The 19,860-nt window shown below is 38.4% G+C and overlaps 3 protein-coding genes across 6 annotated transcripts in view; 1 reads left to right on the top strand and 2 right to left on the bottom strand.

Moving 5' to 3' along the window:
- The window catches only part of LOC131016333 (uncharacterized), a 609,307-nt gene that overhangs the window by 279,376 nt on the left and 310,071 nt on the right, over window positions 1–19,860 (top strand). The window lies entirely within an intron of this gene.
- On the bottom strand, window positions 886–2,508 carry LOC131016320 (uncharacterized). Its single transcript, XM_057945002.1, has 2 exons — window positions 2,060–2,508; window positions 886–1,975 (listed from the first exon to the last, which is right to left on the bottom strand). Exons 1-2 carry the CDS (start codon window positions 2,309–2,311, stop codon window positions 1,016–1,018), a joined length of 1,212 nt encoding a protein of 403 aa, XP_057800985.1. The 5' UTR covers window positions 2,312–2,508; the 3' UTR covers window positions 886–1,015.
- Window positions 3,662–9,211, bottom strand: LOC131016313 (serine/threonine-protein kinase Nek2). Of its 4 annotated transcripts, none has more exons than XM_057944992.1 (16): window positions 8,554–9,102; window positions 7,991–8,050; window positions 7,590–7,741; window positions 7,435–7,501; window positions 6,944–7,009; window positions 6,621–6,667; window positions 6,478–6,523; window positions 6,309–6,389; window positions 6,184–6,226; window positions 6,024–6,073; window positions 5,855–5,936; window positions 5,716–5,765; window positions 5,235–5,308; window positions 5,067–5,118; window positions 4,538–4,993; window positions 3,662–4,451 (listed from the first exon to the last, which is right to left on the bottom strand). In XM_057944992.1, the coding sequence occupies exons 3-16, from the start codon at window positions 7,673–7,675 to the stop codon at window positions 3,840–3,842; spliced, it is 1,812 nt and encodes a 603-aa protein (XP_057800975.1). In that variant the 5' UTR covers window positions 7,676–7,741; window positions 7,991–8,050; window positions 8,554–9,102; the 3' UTR covers window positions 3,662–3,839. The 4 variants fall into 4 exon arrangements, with proteins under 4 accessions (XP_057800975.1, XP_057800976.1, XP_057800974.1 ...); XM_057944993.1 differs by lacking the exon at window positions 8,554–9,102 and adding an exon at window positions 8,341–8,369; XM_057944991.1 differs by lacking the exon at window positions 7,991–8,050 and having other exon boundaries at window positions 8,554–9,211.

Here is a 19,860-nt window from a genome sequence, read left to right as displayed (position 1 = left end):
TTTTTTACAGTTAGTGAATTTTTTTATATATTGGTCATAGTTTTGAATTTAAAGCGACATTTTTCTTAAATGATACTAATACTCATAATATTTCAAACTAACTTAATAAACAAGCTAGTTTACTCTAACGAGCGAGCTTTTATCTGTGCCAAATATGAGTAGCCAACGATAGTAACAATTCACACCCTTGAAAGAAACCATATCTAAAATAACGATCAACAATCCTTATAATGGACCCATTAATAAGCCCCTAACGGTCTAACCTGCTTGATGTCTCTTGCAAATAGCAAGAATTCAGGTGAGATTAATCATCATAATCCACCCATTAATTAGCCTTTAATCTGTTTGATAACTCTCTCCTGCAATAGTATTTCACAAACATGACAACTAATAAACAATCTCCTTTCTACATTCCAGAGTTTCTCTACATACTAAACAATACTAATTTGCTTTACCCTAAGGAATACATATCACATTGAGGAATCTACAGAAGAATGATGGATGCAATTGGACAAATGATATAAAATTTACGAAGAAACAGCTCATGAAACAATAAGGGACGCAATATAAGAATTTTTTTCCTGAAAATACATAGACATCAATCAGGGCAAGCAGTTGCTGTTGTTTTATATCATAGTATGAGAATCAAATTTCACCATGTTCAGTACTATTAAGTATTAAATGGTATCAAAGTAATTCAACATAAAGAGAAGAAAGAATTGTCATTTCAGTACTTTCAGATGGAGTGTTCCCTTTCCATTTAGGCATTTATTGTCTTTCTATGACTAGTTAGATCGGTCTCAATGATTCACAAGACGGGCCTAATTTGTGGTGTCGTTGGATATGTGAACTTGCTCGACATAAGATTAATGAAGTAGAGACAAGTTACTTGCAACTGCGTGCAGTCAAGATCAATTGAGCACCATCATTTATCTCATAACACAACTCTTTAGCTAGCATAATGGAAAAGAATAGGGCAAACTACACTAGGAAGAAAGAAAAACAAGGGAGTTACCTATCTGTTAGCCTGCAAACCCTTACCACCATAGTATTGCTTTGTAGTTTCTTTTGCAAATTCTGCAAATGTCATCCCATCGCGCAAACGTGAAGACAGAGGAGGAACAATCTCATGAATTTTTTGAGTCAATCCATTTAACTCATGCCTAGCACTACAAGTCTCCTCATCCAAACCCTGACCCCCTAACCTTAACTGTTGATCGGGGTAGTTTGCAAGTGAAAACGTCTTGCTCCATGCTGGCTGTAGAAATATAACAAAAGTCTCCCTGCTCAAATTCTCCATCTCGGCAGGTCGATAAACACTATGGAGTGTTGCTCTAAGCCTCCCCCTCGACAACACATCTGCTGATTCTCCTACCTGAACAATAAAACTCCCTTGTGGCGCCTTCACCATAAGCACACGGTTCATCTCCGGATGAAAGACTTGCAGGTACGTATGGCCACTAGGAGAGTCGCATTCTTGCTCATCACTCCCATTTGATATCATAAACATAGGCGTTGTCAGAATTGTAAAAATCCCATAATCGTAATGCCATTGCTGCCACAACTTTGTGTTACCATCATCATCAGATTTACAATGCCTCAAATTAACATTACTAATTCTGCTATGGCGCTTCCTATTTGCTGCTTCTTTAAAGGCAGCATTATCAGCAACAGAGTGATAATGTATCAACCTCCCTTTGGCCGTGCCACTTTGCAATAAGCTCTGTTCTAGCTCACACCCACCAATTTGTTTATCACAAACTCGCGCAAGACAAAGCCCTAATTCCATCATAGAAAACCCTAATTCGCGAAATGCAAACCCTAGATCCTTGAATTCCCCAAATTCAACCTCTTTAGCCATTCCACTACCCCCAAATCTAAATTTGAATTCATCTTCATACTTCATTTGCATCGCAAAAGACGATACGGTTCTATCCGCATTTTTTAGCGGAACATCGCTCCCCAGATTATGATCCTACAAACTTATTTCAAAAAGGAATTAACGCCTCATGAAGTTCCCAAACAAATAAGTAATAAATCGAAAAGGTTAGTTTTTTACCTTGAGAATCCTTTTTCGATCGTCGTTACTGAGAAGAGCGAGCTTTCGGGCCAAAAGGAGAAGAGTTTGGGAGGCTCGGGCTGCAGGAACACCGCCGATGGAGATAAGGCCCGGTCCCTTGGGGCCGAGGTTTTGCATAATCGATAGTGACAGTTGAATTTCATCGTTTGATGGGGGATTTTGGTGGGACAACAACGCCATGAGATCAGCATATTGAAGGTGGTAGAGCTCCAGGATTTCATTTTCTTCCATCTATCAACACTCAACAGCATTGAGGGCACAGGGTTTCCACCCAAACTTATTTTAATTTTTAGGTTAATTTGTTTTAAATTTACAAACTTTACACAATTTTCGATTTTTCTCAAAATAAATAAAAATCTGTTTTAAATATACAAATTTTTATATTTTCCAAAATTTTAGCTAAAATCAATTCAAATGAAATTGAATCTGACATGATTTCGAATTCTGCTGTCATGAAAAATATATATAATGTTAAATATTTAAATAAAATTGTACCAGATTAAACCTTAAAATATTTCACGTCAACAGAATTTGGCCCCACGTGAGATTCAATTTTATCGAAGTTGGCTTTCGTGGGAAATTCTAAAAAGTGCGAAAGTTTGTGTATTTAAAAAATAATAATCTTAGTTTTTAAATATATGCCCACTTTTACTTATTTTATCAAATTTTATTTAATTTTTTAAATTTATCAATTGCATTGTTTTAGTTAAATCGTGATGATCTTCTATGTTAATAATGAGGTCTACGATTTAAATTATTTTTAAATATATTTTGCAAAAAAAAAAAAAACAAACTAGTTTGATATGCATAATTTATGTATTTTGCATATTTTTTAAACATATGCTTAATCAAGCTAATATGTTTAAACCTTTGTAAAATTTATATAAATGTGAATTTATCATGGATTTATATTCCAAGTTTTTAATACATTATTGGAAAATAACAATACAAATATAATTTGAATCTGTACTTTAAAATGATATAGAAATATACTTTATTCGTTCACCAAAAAAAATTAGAAGGGGACGATACGAATTTAATTAAAATAGTTGAGTGTTTTGTGAGTAGAGAAATGATTTCACTTAAAAAATAGTAATGCATTAATACTAATAATTAATTAATTAATTCATTGTGAGTGGAAAAAATAATCCACCATGTGCTAGAAAGTGTAAATAAGTAGATGTATTGAGGATAATACATTGTAAAATATTGTTCAAAATAAAAAAGGATTAATTTTTATCGACGTCTCAAAATAGTAAAAATAAACTATATTTTTTGTGGACAGAGAAAATACTTTTAAAATTTTGAATTAAGAAATACACTCCATCTTATATTGCCTGATAACTATTTTATTATTTTATGCTTTTAAAATTTATTGAAAGATGGAGTCCCATGCCTCTTCCCTCCTGTATTTTGATCGACTTGAAAATTAAGGATTTTCTTTTATGAAATAAAATTCAGAACCAAAGAAATGAAAAAAGAAAACTCTAAATGATGATGTTGTAGTTGTAGTTGTAGTTGTTGGACTTGGATTGAAGGCCGAGACCTCCTTTTCGTGTAATAGCATTTGACAGCTCTACATAGTAAAATATGATGAAAATAGAAACAGAAGGTGAAGACAAGTTCTTACATCATATCATAGTATTTGTTCTACTCTAGTTTCAGTTCCCATGAACAAGCCATTCACGACAACGCCAAATGCAATAACTCCTACCTGCGGTTAGCTGTTAATCTGACATGTGTTTTCATCCTCAGCTCATCATGCCGTGTTCTCCTTGAAGCTCTTGGTCAGCCATATCGCAGTCTCGCGAGGCGACACCTTTTCCGGCCCGAACGGCTTCAGCAGGACTTGGAGCTCGTCGAACCGTTCTTGCTGCAACAGCGTTGCGCTGAACTCCAGCAGCCCCTCCAGGGCTTCCGCTCGCTGCTGGTACGACGTCGTGTCAAACCTCCGCTGCCGAGAATCCGACGACGAACGGCTCGACCCCCCGCCCCCGACCGGGTTGTGTTCCGAGCACTCGCTCCCATTGTACTGCACACCTTGAGCAGAGAGCGACCTACCAAAGGTTCTGTCTAGAATCTGGACCGTGCACTTGTCTTTCGTGATGGAGCGGTCGCCGCTGTACGGTGGGGTGTATGAGCACTGAGCAGACGAAAATGAGCTCCGGCGGCTTCTTGGCAGCGGTGGTTCGTCCGAGGACGCCAACGGAAAGTCGACCATCTTGTCGATTCGCGGTGCGTTGACTGAGACATCAGGGGAATCCACGCTACCAAGTAGACCGATGCTAGGTTTAGCTCGTGTAGACAGCGGAAGAGACGCCCTGCGTGCTACTTGGGAAGGTTTTCTGGCCGGAGTATGCGACACAGGAAGCTGCCATATATGAAAGCAAGGAATGAATTGAAGAAACAATGATCACTACAAACTTAGATAGAGTGAAACAGTGAATTAGAACGAACCAATTCGCGAGTGGAGCCAGGGTTCGATATTCTTGACGGGGTCGTGGACTGTCTTCTATGATTCGAAGAAGCCTTTGCTGAAGCCATTTTCGGAGTTTTGACAGCACTGAACTTGGTGGCATTGGCCAGCTTCTGCACTCCGATATCATTACCCACACTATCAATGGATAAGTCGGATAGTTTATCATTCAAATGGCTGAACGATTTTTGTGCTCTTCGAGATGAGCAAGGACTATCAAGTTCGTTTCCAGATATGCTAGGATTCAAAGCCCTATTGTTGCCGATTGACAGCCTTTTCTCTTGTTTGACAGTTTCAGCTTCAACGAATCTCGTTTTCTTGACAAAATTGGCATCAGAGGGCAGGGCAGGAAAAGTATGCCTCCTGGGGTTGTTAGACTTGAGATGAATATCGAGGATATATGGCCGGAGATGTGGATGTCGGAGCAAATCTGCAGCCTGCACATGGAAATCAGATATCATTGCCTGGCACATTACAGCAGGAAAGGAAAAGCATAGAAATGGAACGTACACTTGGTCTGAGCTCTGGATTTTTCCGAAGCATACTCTTGATTAGCCCTCGGCTGGAGGAAAGGGACACGGTAAAAGATGCAAGTTAACAAAAAACAAAGTCTTCTCAAGAAAATAAGGTCTCAGAAAACCCGGTTTGAATATAAATGAATTGAGTTGACGGACTTACAATGGACCGGTATACATGGTTGGAAGTGGAGACACGATTGATTTATTTATCTTGTGGATGAGACTTTGTATATCCTGTTCATGAAGTATATCAGAAGAAATATGAAGCAAATACAAGATGAATTATTCAACTTGATCCCGCTACTATGTTTTGAAAAATGGCAAGAAATTACAGGCTACATTATTAAGAAGAGTAATATCACTTTCTAACCTAAAGTACGAGCATTTTTGAGAAATGTCCCATACTTTAGGTTAAAAAGTAACATTACCCTATTAAGAATGCTAGGAGACGAGACATTCTAGAGAATGAATGCGTTATAACTAATAAAGATGCTAACAATTGCTCTGAGTATTCAAACACCGTTTATTGGGAATTCTCCTAACGACTTAAGACTATTTTGCAAACTTGATCAGTCACATATTTGCATAAATTCAAATTTTATCAATGGTAACATGTTTAGAGATAACAGAACTAGACTTACAAAGGCTTTAAATGCAGGCCTGTGAGCAGCCATTTCATAGAGACAGCATCCTGAATAAGACATCAAATTCATAAGTGGTCACGAAAATAACTCAAAAAATGTAGCACTTTCGAGAACTACAAGATATCAAGAAAGTTACCCAAGGACCAGATATCTGACTTGGAACCATAAGGTATATCAGCAAGAAGCTCAGGGCACATGTAACTAGGTGTACCCACTACCTGAAATTGGATAGCGTAAAAACAATTTAAACATATGAACAAGGGAGATCATGAAGAAATCTGCATCTGCATTGCAGTTATACTCACAGAGGAAGCTAGATCTTCAGAAATCAATACTTTAGCAAGACCAAAATCCCCTGAAACATTACGATAGAAGAAAATTTTAATGCATTTTCGTATTCAAAAGTTTCATGAAGGCATCAAAAGTAGCAGCCACAAAGAATCAAGAATGATTATAATTAGTTACCTAAACGTATATCTTGATCTTTCGTCAGAAATATATTGGAGCACTGAGAAGAAATAGATGGAGACTTTAATATGTGCTATTTTGTTTCTGGTATCTAAATATGTTAAATGATGGGTAATTAATACCTTGACATCACGATGAAGAATGTGATTCAAGTGCAAGTAATCCAATGCCAGTAACAGTTGAACCAACCATTTGCAAAGTTTCTGCTCGTAATTCAACAAACGGATGTAATTATTAACACCTAGGCTTGGGAAAAAACTAAAAGAACAGAAAATTGAGATGTTGTAGAACCTCCTCAGCAAAATGAATTCCGTTTCTCTTTTTAATGGCTTCGGCCCTATTATATCATTAAAGGCAACGGGATCAGAGCTGCACAAAAAGTAATACTATATGACAAATATCTGCAAATACAATTCTACAAACTAGTGACTTACACGTCTCCTCCCTCGCAGTAACCAATCACGATGCACACATAACAGCCCTGAAAATAAGAGAATTTTTAAATCGTAATTGGATGATATAACAAAACAAATCTTAAGCAAGAAAAAGGTAAGTAAACATTGTGGCAAACACTAATTAGTTTTAGTACTTGTGACTAAGCCTGATCATGGTCGCCCATAACTTATTCACACTTCAAATTCCATGTCCCCTCCAACAATATAACACAAGTTTTGAGGTTATACATTTCTTATGTAAATGAATAAGCATGAAAATAATTCATCTCCTTTCATTTGTAAGTTTGATATAACTCACATACCCTTTCCACCCAGGAATCTTTGTACTCCACAATATATGGATTCTTGACTTTGGAAATGAGCTCCATCTGCACAATAGAAAAAATAAGATCTATGCCGTAAGCATATGAAATCGGGCAAGTGATAAGCAAAAATACAAAGATATTGTTTTACTTAGATATGAGAAACTCCAGAGGAAAGAACTTTTTGTCCCTTTTAGAAGTGTTTCACCACAATCCATATGACCACAAAATTAATACGATTTTTATGTTAGAGAAGTGCTTCACCACATCCCATACAACCAGAAATTTTTAGCAGTTGTTAACAAAACCATATAATATTCAAAAAATACAATGTGTACGTATTTCAAACAAAATTTAGCTTCTGAATCATGCAGACGAATCTCATGTGCATTATCACTAAGTAACCCAAAAGTTGATGTTTTCACAATCGAATGATCAAACAGTGTCTCCACATCTCGAAGGTATTTCAGAATATTCAAACAAAGTATCACCTCCTGGTGAGCAGATCTGCGGGTCCGATCAGTCTGTCGAGCGAGGCGGATTTTTTTCAGAACATACCTTGAAAGAAACAGAAACAGAAATCAATAACAAGAGAAGCATAAACTCCAATTAAAGCAACAAAATTCTAGTTACAATGTTCCCTTACTTCTTCTTCTCTTGTCTATGCCTAACAAGCAGCGCGGAGCCAAAGGACCCTTTACCAATCTGCTCCAGTATATCATAGTTCTCCATTTTACAAAGGTTCAGTATGACTTTAGTCTATGATTTCTCCCAATATAACATCACAAGAAGCACCACCTTCAAGTATCACAAAGAAAATTGTCAGCAATCATCAGACTACCAGAGAAGCTGCCAAATGCAGAAAATTTTAATCGAGTGGTCCGTCTTTAGTTGCCAGAAATAGCACATAACCGTATGACACACAACATACAGATCTAATTAAGAGCACATCTAAAACATTTGCAAAACGGCAGTAGAACTCAAGAGACTAAGACAACAATAAACTACCACCGACAAAGATATTTGGTTCAAGAATTGTGAAATTACCACAACATAGAAACCTCAGCAAAGGCTCTCTTCCAATAACAGCAAAATGTAAACCCCTTTCTAATAAACAAAGAAACAACATAAAAGCAAGTAAGGAACATCCCTAATTTGAGATATAGTAACATTTTCTCAAGAACATTCAAGAAAGAAAAAGGCCAACAAAGGTAAATTAAATGCAATTTTTTGCTTTGAGCAAAACAAGTAGTATCATATGATTAAACCCGCAGTTTGATTCAAGAAAAACCAGCTAGCATGATTTCTTTTCCTTGACATTTTAGGCGAAACAAATTATTCGGTACAAAGTCGAAAAATCACGAACCGAAAGCAAAAAAAAAAGAAACATATTCTACCTAATTTGTTTACTTCGAAGGACTTATATCCGTACTGCATTTCAAAATCAACCCAAATCAATAAACCCATAAGGGTTTTGCAAACAAGGGCAAATTCAAACTGGGAAGTGAAAGCTCATAACAAAAACACAGCTGATTTGACAACAATCTAGCACATTTTCTCGAATCGATGCCGCCGAGAAGAGAAGAAGATTTTCAAGTAAAGAATGGTACCTCAAATTGAAGGCGTTCAGATAAAATGCAGATCTTTAAACCCAAGCACGATGAGTGAATTTAGGAGCATGTGAGGATAATAAACATAATGAATGAGAAGGGTAAATGAGCAAGAAGTCGAATATTTTATATTTTATGATTTGGGTCTAATCCAATCCAGTATATAAAAGTATTTTAAAAAGGAGAAAATCGAGCAGGAGCGGCAAAAGAAGACAAACCCCAATATCAAAAATGCCCCACACACACAAAAGAAAGGGATTTTCAAACTTGAAAATGTGATTCCCGAACCACAATCTAGAAAGAAAGAAAAGGAAATGCTACCCACTTCTTCTTTATGCAGAAGAAGAAAGGTAAAGATTTGTCAGAGATTCAGTGTGTGTACTGTGTGTATGCGAAGTCGTATACTATCTGATACTCGAGCATCAATGCGACCTTGTAAATTGAATCACAGTTTATGGATGAACACTCACTCACACCTCGTGAGTGATACAGTGTGTTTGTGTGGGTCCGTGTATGGAGAGTCAAACAAACAGCAAGAAATGGTAAAATATGTGTGTTCTTGAGATTCTTGGAAAAGGACAGGAGACCTATGCTAGTATTTGGAGAGAGGAGAAGAGTGGTGTAGTGGTGGGCCACTCTGATTTCAGCGAATCATTCTTAATTGTGTGTCTCTCCAATTATTGTTCAATATCAATTTCCAGAAAGGTGTGGAGAGTTGGTAGCTGATGACAGATTATCGCCTCCTTAACTATTCTTAATTACATCATTTAATTAATACTAATTAATTTCCTACAATAAACGTAACTTTTACTTATTTTTAACGGCGTATTAACACGTAAGTATACAAAATTTTAGTCCTTCAATTGTACATGATCTTTAATCTATGTATAATAATACACAAATTTTTAATTACTATTATAATTTTATAACGAAATATAAATTTTCAAATTTAAAATTGATGTAAATGTCTGAATTTGTCAACATGTATATATCGTCCAATAAATAATACCATGTCGTCTCTAATAATAAAATGTTGTTGTTTGGACTCTTTCATGATTGCTTATTATGAAATGGAATGAGTCATTTGGGTGGCGTTGTTGCAGATAGAGGATTCAAAAATTGAAGCTCTTCCAAATTCATCGCGGTTAATCATTGTGGAGAAGGTTTGAGGGATTATGGTTAATCCATTTGTGTTGACTTTTAGCTTGTTCATTAAAAAAAATACAAAGTCATGGATTTAAGTTGGATTAAGATCTATATAATATATAAAAGAGGAGTTTTTTCCCTCCATTTCTCTCTTTCTTCTTTCACTATTTTTTTCTTTAATTTTTTTTTTCTAAACATCATAAAATTTAATACATGAAAAAATACTTAATATACTACATCTTAATTTTAAGTTCGTGAAAAGATTTTTAATATGGTATAAAAGTCATCAAAAATGAATTTAAAATGAAAAAATATATTTTTCTCTCTTCCTTAACATTTTAAAATATTTTATTTATATTTGGGTATGAAAATATTAATTTATTTATTATGACGCTTAATACTCTATAATAATAATAATAATAATAATAATAATAATAATGTGTAATGTCAATTTTAATTTCATTATCAATAATTTAAATTTATCTAATAACTATAATTATCATTATACTTAATACAAAGTTGAAAATCTACATTTCAAATTCAAGATTTTATTGAGTAATTGATGTGGATTATTTTATTTTATTATTAAAAAATATTTTTCATTTATTTATATTTTAATTTTATTTAATATCTTTTTATTATTTAAATATATCATTTAATTTCGATGTTCGTCGTGCATGGCACGAATGGAAGTTCTAGTTAAATTTAGGGTTAATTGCATGAAAATACACGAACTTTAGTCGCAATTTCATTTTGCACATGACTTTTGAAACTTACATTTTTAATCATGAACTTTGCATTTGTTCCAAATTTTCCTTAAAATTGAGCTCCGGCAGCCGGAAAGATGACGTGTCTTCAAACATGCCACGCGTATGTGACACGTCATTAATTCAAACGACGTGGCACAAAACGACGTCATTTTAATACCGCGTTTATCAATCCCCAAATCGAAAACCCTAGCTCCCTCAATCTTCGCCATTAGCGGCGGCGCTCTCCGCCGATAAAGGAGGAGAAAAGGGGAATCGACGGCGTGAATTGTGCGTCGTATTAGTGTGGGCGTGTGATTTTAATTTTGAAGAGAAGTATCGCCGATTTTGATTCTGGAAATTAGAGGAGAAAATGGGGGATTGGCTGCGTGAAACCTTGTCGGAAATTAGAAGGAATAGGCAACTGCTCTGAATTTTGGGAGTGAGAGGAGTATCGTCATTCTGATTCCAAGCTCCGGCGCTGATGTTGTAGTGGTTTCCGGTTGATTTTTGGACGGTCTTAGCATTAAAATTAGTAATTGAAGCAGCAGCAACGGTCTTAGCATTAAAATCCAGCCTCTTTGTTGCCGCCGCGGCCGGCGACGACTTCTGATTTTTTCAGAGCTTGTTGTAATGATGTCAAGGCGGCGTGAGCCATTTCCAGCAATTGTGGGGTAGAGGCGGTTGCAGTTTGAGAAGATAAAAACTTTCGGCTGTTTAAATGGCGTCGTTTTACAAAACGAAGTCGTTTCCATGTCTGCAAACTTCCGGCTGTTTAACTGGCACATGCCCGGCTGCCACATAGGTGCCACATCAGCCTCTCCGGTGCCGGAGCTCAATTTTAAGGAAAATTTGGAACGAATGTAAAGTTCATGATTTAAAATGTAAGTTTCAAAAGTCATGTGCAAAATGAAATTGCGACTAAAGTTCGTGTATTTTCATGCAATTAACCCTTAAATTTAAAATGTCAATGTCAAGTTTAAAGAGTGGTTGCAGTGCTTCACCGTTATTAAATCAGAACAAATTGCGAATTAATGTATTGTTGCATAAAATTAAAGTTCATGTGCAATTCAGGAATCAACTAAAAATTTATGTATTTACGGGCTAATATTTATTATCTAACAACATGGCGGATTTTGAAAGGAAGACTGCCTACATGCGATGAACTCCAAAAACGTCAGGTCAGTTTTCAAAATGCAGATATTTTGTGCGGCTTTTGCAAAGTGAAAGATGAAACCATTAATCATACATTTTTTTAGTGCTTTAAAGCCGATGAAGTTTGGAAAGAGATTTTGCGGTGGATTGGCAAACAGACAACAATGAATCATAAGGCTAAGGAGCATCTGTTGGCCTTTATAAATCTTGGAAACAAGGATGACAGCCAATTTCTTCTTGTGGTTTGGTTATGCACGATTTAGTGTATCTGGAAAGAGAGGAATGTTTGTAAGTTCAACCAAGGCGTGTGGAGGAAAGAGAAGTTGGTTGCGGAGATCAAAACAAGGATTTGGGGGTGGATGGAGGCTTTTAAATTGCAGCGTATCACTTCAGATTTTAGGCGATGGTTTACAGAGGCAAAATTACATGGTTAGTTCGTCTTGAGAGTTCTGAGGTGTTTTCCCTGATCGTTGTTGATGTTTTTACTTTTTTCTTTGTATCCTCTCGCCTTTGGGTATTCCTGATACCCCTTCTTCTTAATAAATTGCTCTTTTCCTGATCAAAAAAAATAATTTATTATCTAACAACAAAACATAACATTTGCAATATGTACGATATCCTATATCAATATATCATTGCAACTTTTTCATGTGTATTGTCCACTTATAAACTACACAAATTATAAAGATTGTATTTTCTATGCCTAAAGTTTTTTCTTTTTCCTATGATAGTGAGTGCCAAGGTTTAAAATTCATATGTAAACCAAAAACACAAAAAAAGTAGAAAAGTATATTATATACAATTATCCCTTTAATTGTATATGATTTATTTTAGGGATAATTGCATGTAATATCATCAACTATAATAAAATTCCATTTTTCCCATAATTTCTCAAAATTCCAATTTTTACCATAAAACAAATAATTCATCCATTTTTCCCATTCCCTACTCTATGATAATATCAAAACAACCCCACAGATATGCAAAATATTACATCAATCTCCACAACTAATTCTTTTCAGTTTAAAACACCCCAATGAATACTCTTATAATTATAACAACATAAATCATTAAAACATTAAAACGGGCCCAACATGCTTCCGTAACACTTCAAAATAATTCAAAACATAAATCAACAGTATACCTTTCGTCGACTAGTCACCTTCAGGAGCTTTTGTCGAGTTTTACGGACTTCCTGCCTCCTCGGCCTTCGTCCAACCACACACTCGCAAGTGATGGTTGCAACCTTCTTCCTTCACTGTGTTTCGGCTTTCGCCGAATGGTCACCTTCAGGAATCAGTTTCCTTCCTTCACTGTGTATCGACTTCGAATATTTTTGTTGATAGATGAAAAGAAAATATTTTTACTCAACCGGAAATTGGGCTAAAACGAGCGTTAAAAGAGGAATTATAAAATATTTATTTTATTTCATAATAATCTCCCTAAGGGAGGAGACAAACTTGTTTAGCTACTCATAGTAGCTAATTCTTGTATACATAAAATAAAAGAAACAAAACTAAAATTTAAAAACTTTGAAAACAGAAATTAAAATACAAAGATAATTTTTCTAGAGAGAGAATGTGTTGTGAAAATGTGTTGTGAATTTCCGATGCCTTCTTCTCTCCAGAGCTTGGGTTTATATAGAGGTTTGGACCCCTCTATTATTGCTTGGTAGTTGGCCTTGGATTCCTTCCTCGTGGCCAGCTTGCTTGGATGGTGATAGCCACCTTCTTTTGTCGGCCATTATTGCCGACACTAGTTAGTGCCTTCACATGGATGGAGTTGAACCTTCCTTTATCTTTTTGTTATAATGGTTGGTGAGGTCCAGCAACTTTTCCACCATCCTTTGTCCTCTTCTGATAAGTGGAGTTCTTGTAGAATTACCCACTTTGGTCAGTGGGTAGTTGGCCTGCATTATCATCCGCCCACTTTCGTCGTTTTTCTTTTAGTGGGTGGTCCTCCTGTCTTGAGTCACATGACTCCCTTTTCTTTGTCGGGCCCCTTACTTTTTTGGTGCCCGTGGTGCTCGTCCACGTGGAGTCTTGTGCTCCTCGTACTCGTCTGACCGGAATTTCTTCTTGTTAGGCTTCGGGAAGAAGCCTTTGCCGAACTCCGGTTCTTTCTGCGCTGGACACTCCATGCAGATGTGATCTGTCCAATGGCCTAAATGAGCCATGTTACAGAATTTGTGACGGGTTTCTTTGCTTCCCGCCACCTTGTTTCGCCAGAGTGTCTGCCTCTTTTCTTCAAAGGCCTTCTCTGCGAAGCTTGTAGTTTTTCCTGTCATAGAATTTAACAGAAAAGATCCAAGTCCTGCATTCTGCGAGAACTTGAACTGGTACTTTACTTTGTCCATCTCTGTGAGACAGACCCATAGTCCCCATGCACGTCTCGTGGAGATTTGATCCTCCGTGAATATTGTGACAATGGAAACTTCATGATTGGGTGCCTTAATTCGGTTTAAGGCTTCCGTGTCGGGTCTCCGAAGCTTAATAAAATGAAAAGCTTCATGATTCCCTTTTCCTGCTGGTTCTAGAGCTGCGCTGAGGAAGTATAGCTCCAGGACATCTCCCCGGTTAAGGGACTGGTTGTTCGCCCAAGCATCATAGACTGTCTCTTGGATCCACCTGGGTAGACCCTTGATTTCGCTAAATGTTGGCGAAGTAGTATAAACTGAGGCTAATGCCCCGAATTCATACCACTCTTTGACCTCCTGAGGATTGGCTCCGGTGGTCATCCATATGCGAGGATATTTTCCCGCAACATCAACCCGGCAATAGCTCGGATTGAGTCCTTTTCTTGTATTGAGTTTTTCCCATCTGGACTGGTACATCTGCCAAACAGGAAAAATATCAATAATATTAGTATCAATCTTAGATTTGCCCGTCAGTGGCCTAAGACTGATCTCTCCCTCTTTTACCCCAGAGGTGGAGGGTTGACTTGTTGGTTCGGGCTGTGAAGCCTTAACAACAATTTTTCCTTGAGGATCCGGTTTTGACACCTTAGCCTCAGGACTTGTACTAGGGGTACTTGAATTCCCTGCTACAGGTAATCCGGCCTGTACGGTAATGCCTGCTTCGATCATGGGAGCCATGATCCCGCGCAGGAGCGGCTTGTGGGTTGCATCATCAAGATTTAACATCTTCATGATACATTCTCGTATGCGGTTGGTTACTTTGGATTCATCATCCGTTTGTATCCTTCCCGCTTGCTTGGCATGGAGTAAACACTCTTGCCATTCTTGTTGTAGCATCTCCAAGCTGTCCAAGAGCTGCCTCTGGTTCTCCATGATAGAGTCAACCTCAGTTGGCTCCATCCCTTGTTAGGAAATCTGCAAGAACATTTTGATCATATTTCAAGATGACAATATCATAATCATAATATTGGCATTCTGCTTGCCATCTAAGCAATCTAGCATTTTCAGGTTTAGATTCTATCTTTTTTGTTAAGAAAGCTTTAACGTTAGTGTTATCAACTTTCAAAACGAATTTCTTAGCAAGTAAGAATAGCGGCCATTTTTTGAACGCCTTTCTGACTGCATAAAATTCTTTCTCGTTTATGTGCCATCGCACAGCCTCGTTGTCGGAGAAAAGACCGCTACAGTATCTGCAAGGTTTTTCTCCATAAGGGGTGATCTTCGTGAGCACAGCAGCCCACCAGAAATCACTCGCGTCTGTGTAGAGGACCAAATCATCCTCATCTTGTGGTATTGAAAGTTTCGGGAGATTTTTGCAAATCTCTTTCAACTTCTTCATACCCTCCCGATGCTCCTCCTTCCATATGAATGGAACATCTTTCTTCAGTAGTGGACTAAAGACCTTTCTGTGTTCTGCAAGGTTTTTGATAAACATCCCTGCAAAGTTGACAACCCCGAGAAAACTTTGGAGCTGCTTCTTCTCCTTGAGATCCTCCGAAAATCCCTGGACTTTTTCCACAATATGATCTTGTAGAATTATCCCAGATTCATCGATCTCGATCCCCAGAAACTCCATCTTCTGGGTAGCTATGACTGCCTTCTTTTCAGACAGCACTAGTCCTTCTTGTTGACAAACATCCGCAAAGATCTCCAGATGCTTGACATGTTCATGAATGTTTTTTGATGCAATAAGTATGTCATCAATATAAACAAACATAAACGAAGAATAATCCTTGAAGAGATTATCCATTTTTCTTTGGAATATCTGAGGCGCGTTGGCTAACCCCATTGGCATGACATTCCAGACATAATGTCCTTGTGGAGTTGAGAAGGCTGTGAACCACTTACTCCCTTCCTCCATGCGAATCTGGTAGAAACCTGACTTGCAATCGAACTTTGAGAATACCCTTGCACTTCTGATGCAGTTGATAAGGTGTTCTCTGCTCGGGATGAAATATCCGTCAAACTCAAGAATATCATTAATCCCTTTGTAATTAATGACCAATCTTTGTTTTCCTCGCTTGATCTCCCCATGATTTCTCACCAGAAATCCAGGACTGCTGTAAGGCGACTTCCCTGGTTCGATCAGCTTCAAATCAAGGTGTTCCTTGATTATACTCCTCATATCCTGTTGATCTTGAGTGTTCATCAGGATAGGTCTGAACCTAACAAACTCATGCTCCTTTCCAGTTTTAACTTTCAAGGTAGCTTTGAGCTGGTTCTTGTCCCACCATGCCAAAGGATTCTCATGGTAACACTTCTGAATCCTCCTTTTGACGTCGGCTATGGACACCTGTTCTTCTTCCTTGATATCTTTGTGTGATATCAGGGAAACTTTGAGGATTTGAATTTCTTCCTCGGAGAGATCTGGGAATCCCTCGATTCTGCATTTGAGCAAAATATCTCTGAATCTCCGTTGATCCTTCATTTGTGGTCGTCGGAGTCTGCCATCATCACCACGCTTGCTGCGGAATTTGATTGGCATTGAGCGATTAAAAGCTCCGTTGAGCCTCTGCACAATGATCTTGTGGTCACAATTTGTTGTGAACACTAGCCTCCGGGCTTCATTGTCCTGTGTATACCGCTTGAAGGTTTGCAGAAAATTATTTCCGAATAATATATCTGCTCCGGTATCATGGAAATATATTGGTGGAGTCTTGACCTTGTACCAAGGTGTCTGTCCTGCACCGCCAATCAATATTTCCGTCTGTTTTACTCCTTTTGATAGGAGCAAAATCTTTTTGGAGAAATCCCTTCCCGCAATTCGAGGCAGTTCTTCTTCAACTTCTGCTGGAAATACTCCTCATTTTGCTGTACAGATTCCTGCTCCCGAATCCACATAAGCAGCAAAATATTCTGCTTTGAATTTCTCGTATAACATCCCAATAGAGATGTATATTGAGAATGGACTTGTCATTGGATCATCAATCTTTGGCGTCCGATTGTGATCTCCATTCCTCCTGATTTCCATGACCATGGCTGATATTTGTCAAGGAAATCTCGTCCTAAAATCAGGACGTCCGCTTCTTGTCCGGCTTGGCCTTCGGCCTGTATTTCAAAGCCTCCAACCTCCAGAGTTCCGATGTATCGGTTGCCTCCTAGATTTGCCAAATAATACAACGAACTAGAAGGAAACTTGTTTTCTCTATTGGTTGTATCAAATCTTGTGGAAACCTGTCTCCATCCTTCGGGACATTTGAGCTTGATTCTCATGTCCGGGATTGGTGTTTCCTGAATCGCCCTTCTCTCATAAGATAGAGAGAAACTTCTTGTTATAGGCCCTGAAGTTAGCCTATTTCCCTGGAATGATAACCTTGGTGCTCCCAATCTGAGACTCTGATTGTGGCTTAGCACCTGCTTGTCTCCTACGTCGATGTCGATTTCCCTGATCTGAGGAATCTCCACTCGGTTTGGATTGACTGCCTTGGCTACCTCCTTGAATATCTCTGGAATTTCAATAAATTCTTTTCCTAGAAATAACTCCGTGTGATGGGAATTTGATAAGGCATACGAGACTTGATAAGTCAGTGAGTATGGCCTATTTCCTCCCGTCATAAGCTCCTTCTTTTTGTAGTCCTGATAGAGGGTCAGAGCTCGGCTGAAGGATGAGTCCTGCAGATTATAAGCAATTTGTGGGTAGAACTCGGTTATAATCCTCTTGGCATAGAGATTGCCCGAAAAGGCTCCAAGAACTGATGCTCTTGTATCTCTGATCCTTTTGTCGCAAAGTGCGACATCAATTGGTTGGTCTGTTCCCGGGGAGAGGGACGATTTGATTACCAACTGAATTGCTCCAATATGAATCCATTTCATCGTACTTGCGACTTCTGGCTTCATTTTCTTAAGATCCTGCATAATATCTTCGGTAGGAACCAGCTGGATCTCCACCTGATTACTTGTAATTTCGATTGGAAGCGCCATTTCTCGGTTTGTGACACCAAAATAGACATGATGCTTCCTCTTGGATGGAATCAAGCTATTTAAAACTCGATTCAATCTTCCATTGGAAAACCCTTGGTATGTCTGTACCTCTCCAGTTTCCCTATTGAGTTTCTTCACGAGCTTTTTCACCACTTCTTCCTGTGGAATCAGAAAATGGCTAGTGAATCCATTCTGATCCTCCTTCTGGATGTGGTGGACCTCGTGTTCTTCTTTAGTCTGACTCGTCTCCGGTTGATCCATCGGTCATCTCCGAATCTTCAGAACTAAAGACTTCTTCTTGCTCATATATGCTCTCATCAGAGGATATATCTTCAAACTGATACACGGGTATCAGATTCTGGTAAAGATAACATCTTCGATATCCTGTGTGGATTCGAATCTTTTTATCCCTTTCTTCTCGTTGTCGGGGCAATTGGTAGAAATATGTCCCTTTGCACCGCACGACCAGCAGTTGCAATCCTTGAAACTTTCATTTGCTTTGGCTTGAGTACGCCTGAAAGTTTTTCTCGCCGGGAGTCTCTTTTGATTTGAGAATCGGTTTCTTGATGGTCCGCTCCGTTGGCCTGATTTGTAGGAGCGTGCCTTCTGTCTGGTCCACATAGTTCTTGGCTTCCAAGAACTTCTTCTGGACTTTCTTTCATAGGGTTGATACCTATGTTTCTTTCGGCTCTTCCTTTGATATAGCAGTTCAGCACCAATCTCTGTTGGAAGATCAATGTTGTCGCACATCAATGGAGATTTCTTATTGAGTCTCCTCAATTTCTTGAGATTCCTCTGGTCCGCTGCCTTCTGGCACCATTCGGACAGCTTCTTGTGTACATAAGACATCCTTCTTGGAGCGCTATCAAGTGGATATCCTCCTGGTGATACATACTCGTTGATGAGCATCTCTCTCCATGGACTCAGAAACTTTGGGAAAAAGAGGTCCATGGCTTTCTGATCATCAACCACCCCCATATGGACATATAGGGTGTACAGGCGCAGAAATTCATCGAGAGCTTTTGGCTCTAGCACCATCAATCTTAGATTGAATAGTGCCTGTTGATATTTCTTGCGCTTCTCCTCCGCGGATCCTTCGAAAAAACCCATTCCCAAGAAATGGATTTTTATTTGTTTAGTAGTCTCCTTTATGATATCATAAATTGACGTGCTACTAAACATCTCTTCCCTTGCTGAGACTTCGATTTTATCCCAGTATTATTTTGCCATGCCCACCAAGCTTGCTTCGAAGATTCTGGCAAATTCTTTTTTGTCGTAATCTATTGTGGCAATCACGACATTCAATGATGAAGCCCATTCGTCGATGAGACCCTCCCATTCTTTGAAACTGGCTTCGTCGAGGTTGAGAATCAATCCATATGGATGGATTGGTTCTAATGTGACCTTTCCTACAGGAGTATCCTGCATCTGAGGCCTCCGTCTTTTGGTCCGCCGGAACTGGCTAGTATCTTCTTGAGCCGGTCCCTTCTTTGACGGTTCTCCTTCTTGAGGCTCGGTTTTAGGCACCTCATCTCCTTGGTTCATCTTTAGATCAACCATATTGAGGTTAGCAAAAGATTCTGCTAACTCCTGTAGGTCTTCTAATCCGATTCTGTCAAGGCTATTCATGATATTTGCCTTTCATGATTCGGATTATGTCCTTCGGCTGCAACTCCTTGGGTGCTGCATCGAATAGAGGTAGATACGTTGGGTCTTTGGACCATTGATTCCGAATTTTTCCGGAACATGGTTTTCGCCTTTCGATCTCCTCCACTCTTTTCTGGATATCACGCAAGAGGGTTAGTATTTCCTCTTGTTTGAGTGATATTTTGCTCATCTCCATCGGTAGCTCATACAGCTTGTTGCCGTAATACTCCACCGTCTTTTGAATCTCCCGCAGGTTGACATTCTCTGAAGAATCTG

Source organism: Salvia miltiorrhiza, chromosome 3, assembly GCF_028751815.1.
Source record: "Salvia miltiorrhiza cultivar Shanhuang (shh) chromosome 3, IMPLAD_Smil_shh, whole genome shotgun sequence".
NCBI classification, from domain to species: domain Eukaryota; kingdom Viridiplantae; phylum Streptophyta; class Magnoliopsida; order Lamiales; family Lamiaceae; genus Salvia; species Salvia miltiorrhiza.
The sequence above is the reverse complement of the archived record's forward strand: the minus strand, read 5'-3'. Positions and strand labels throughout refer to the sequence as shown.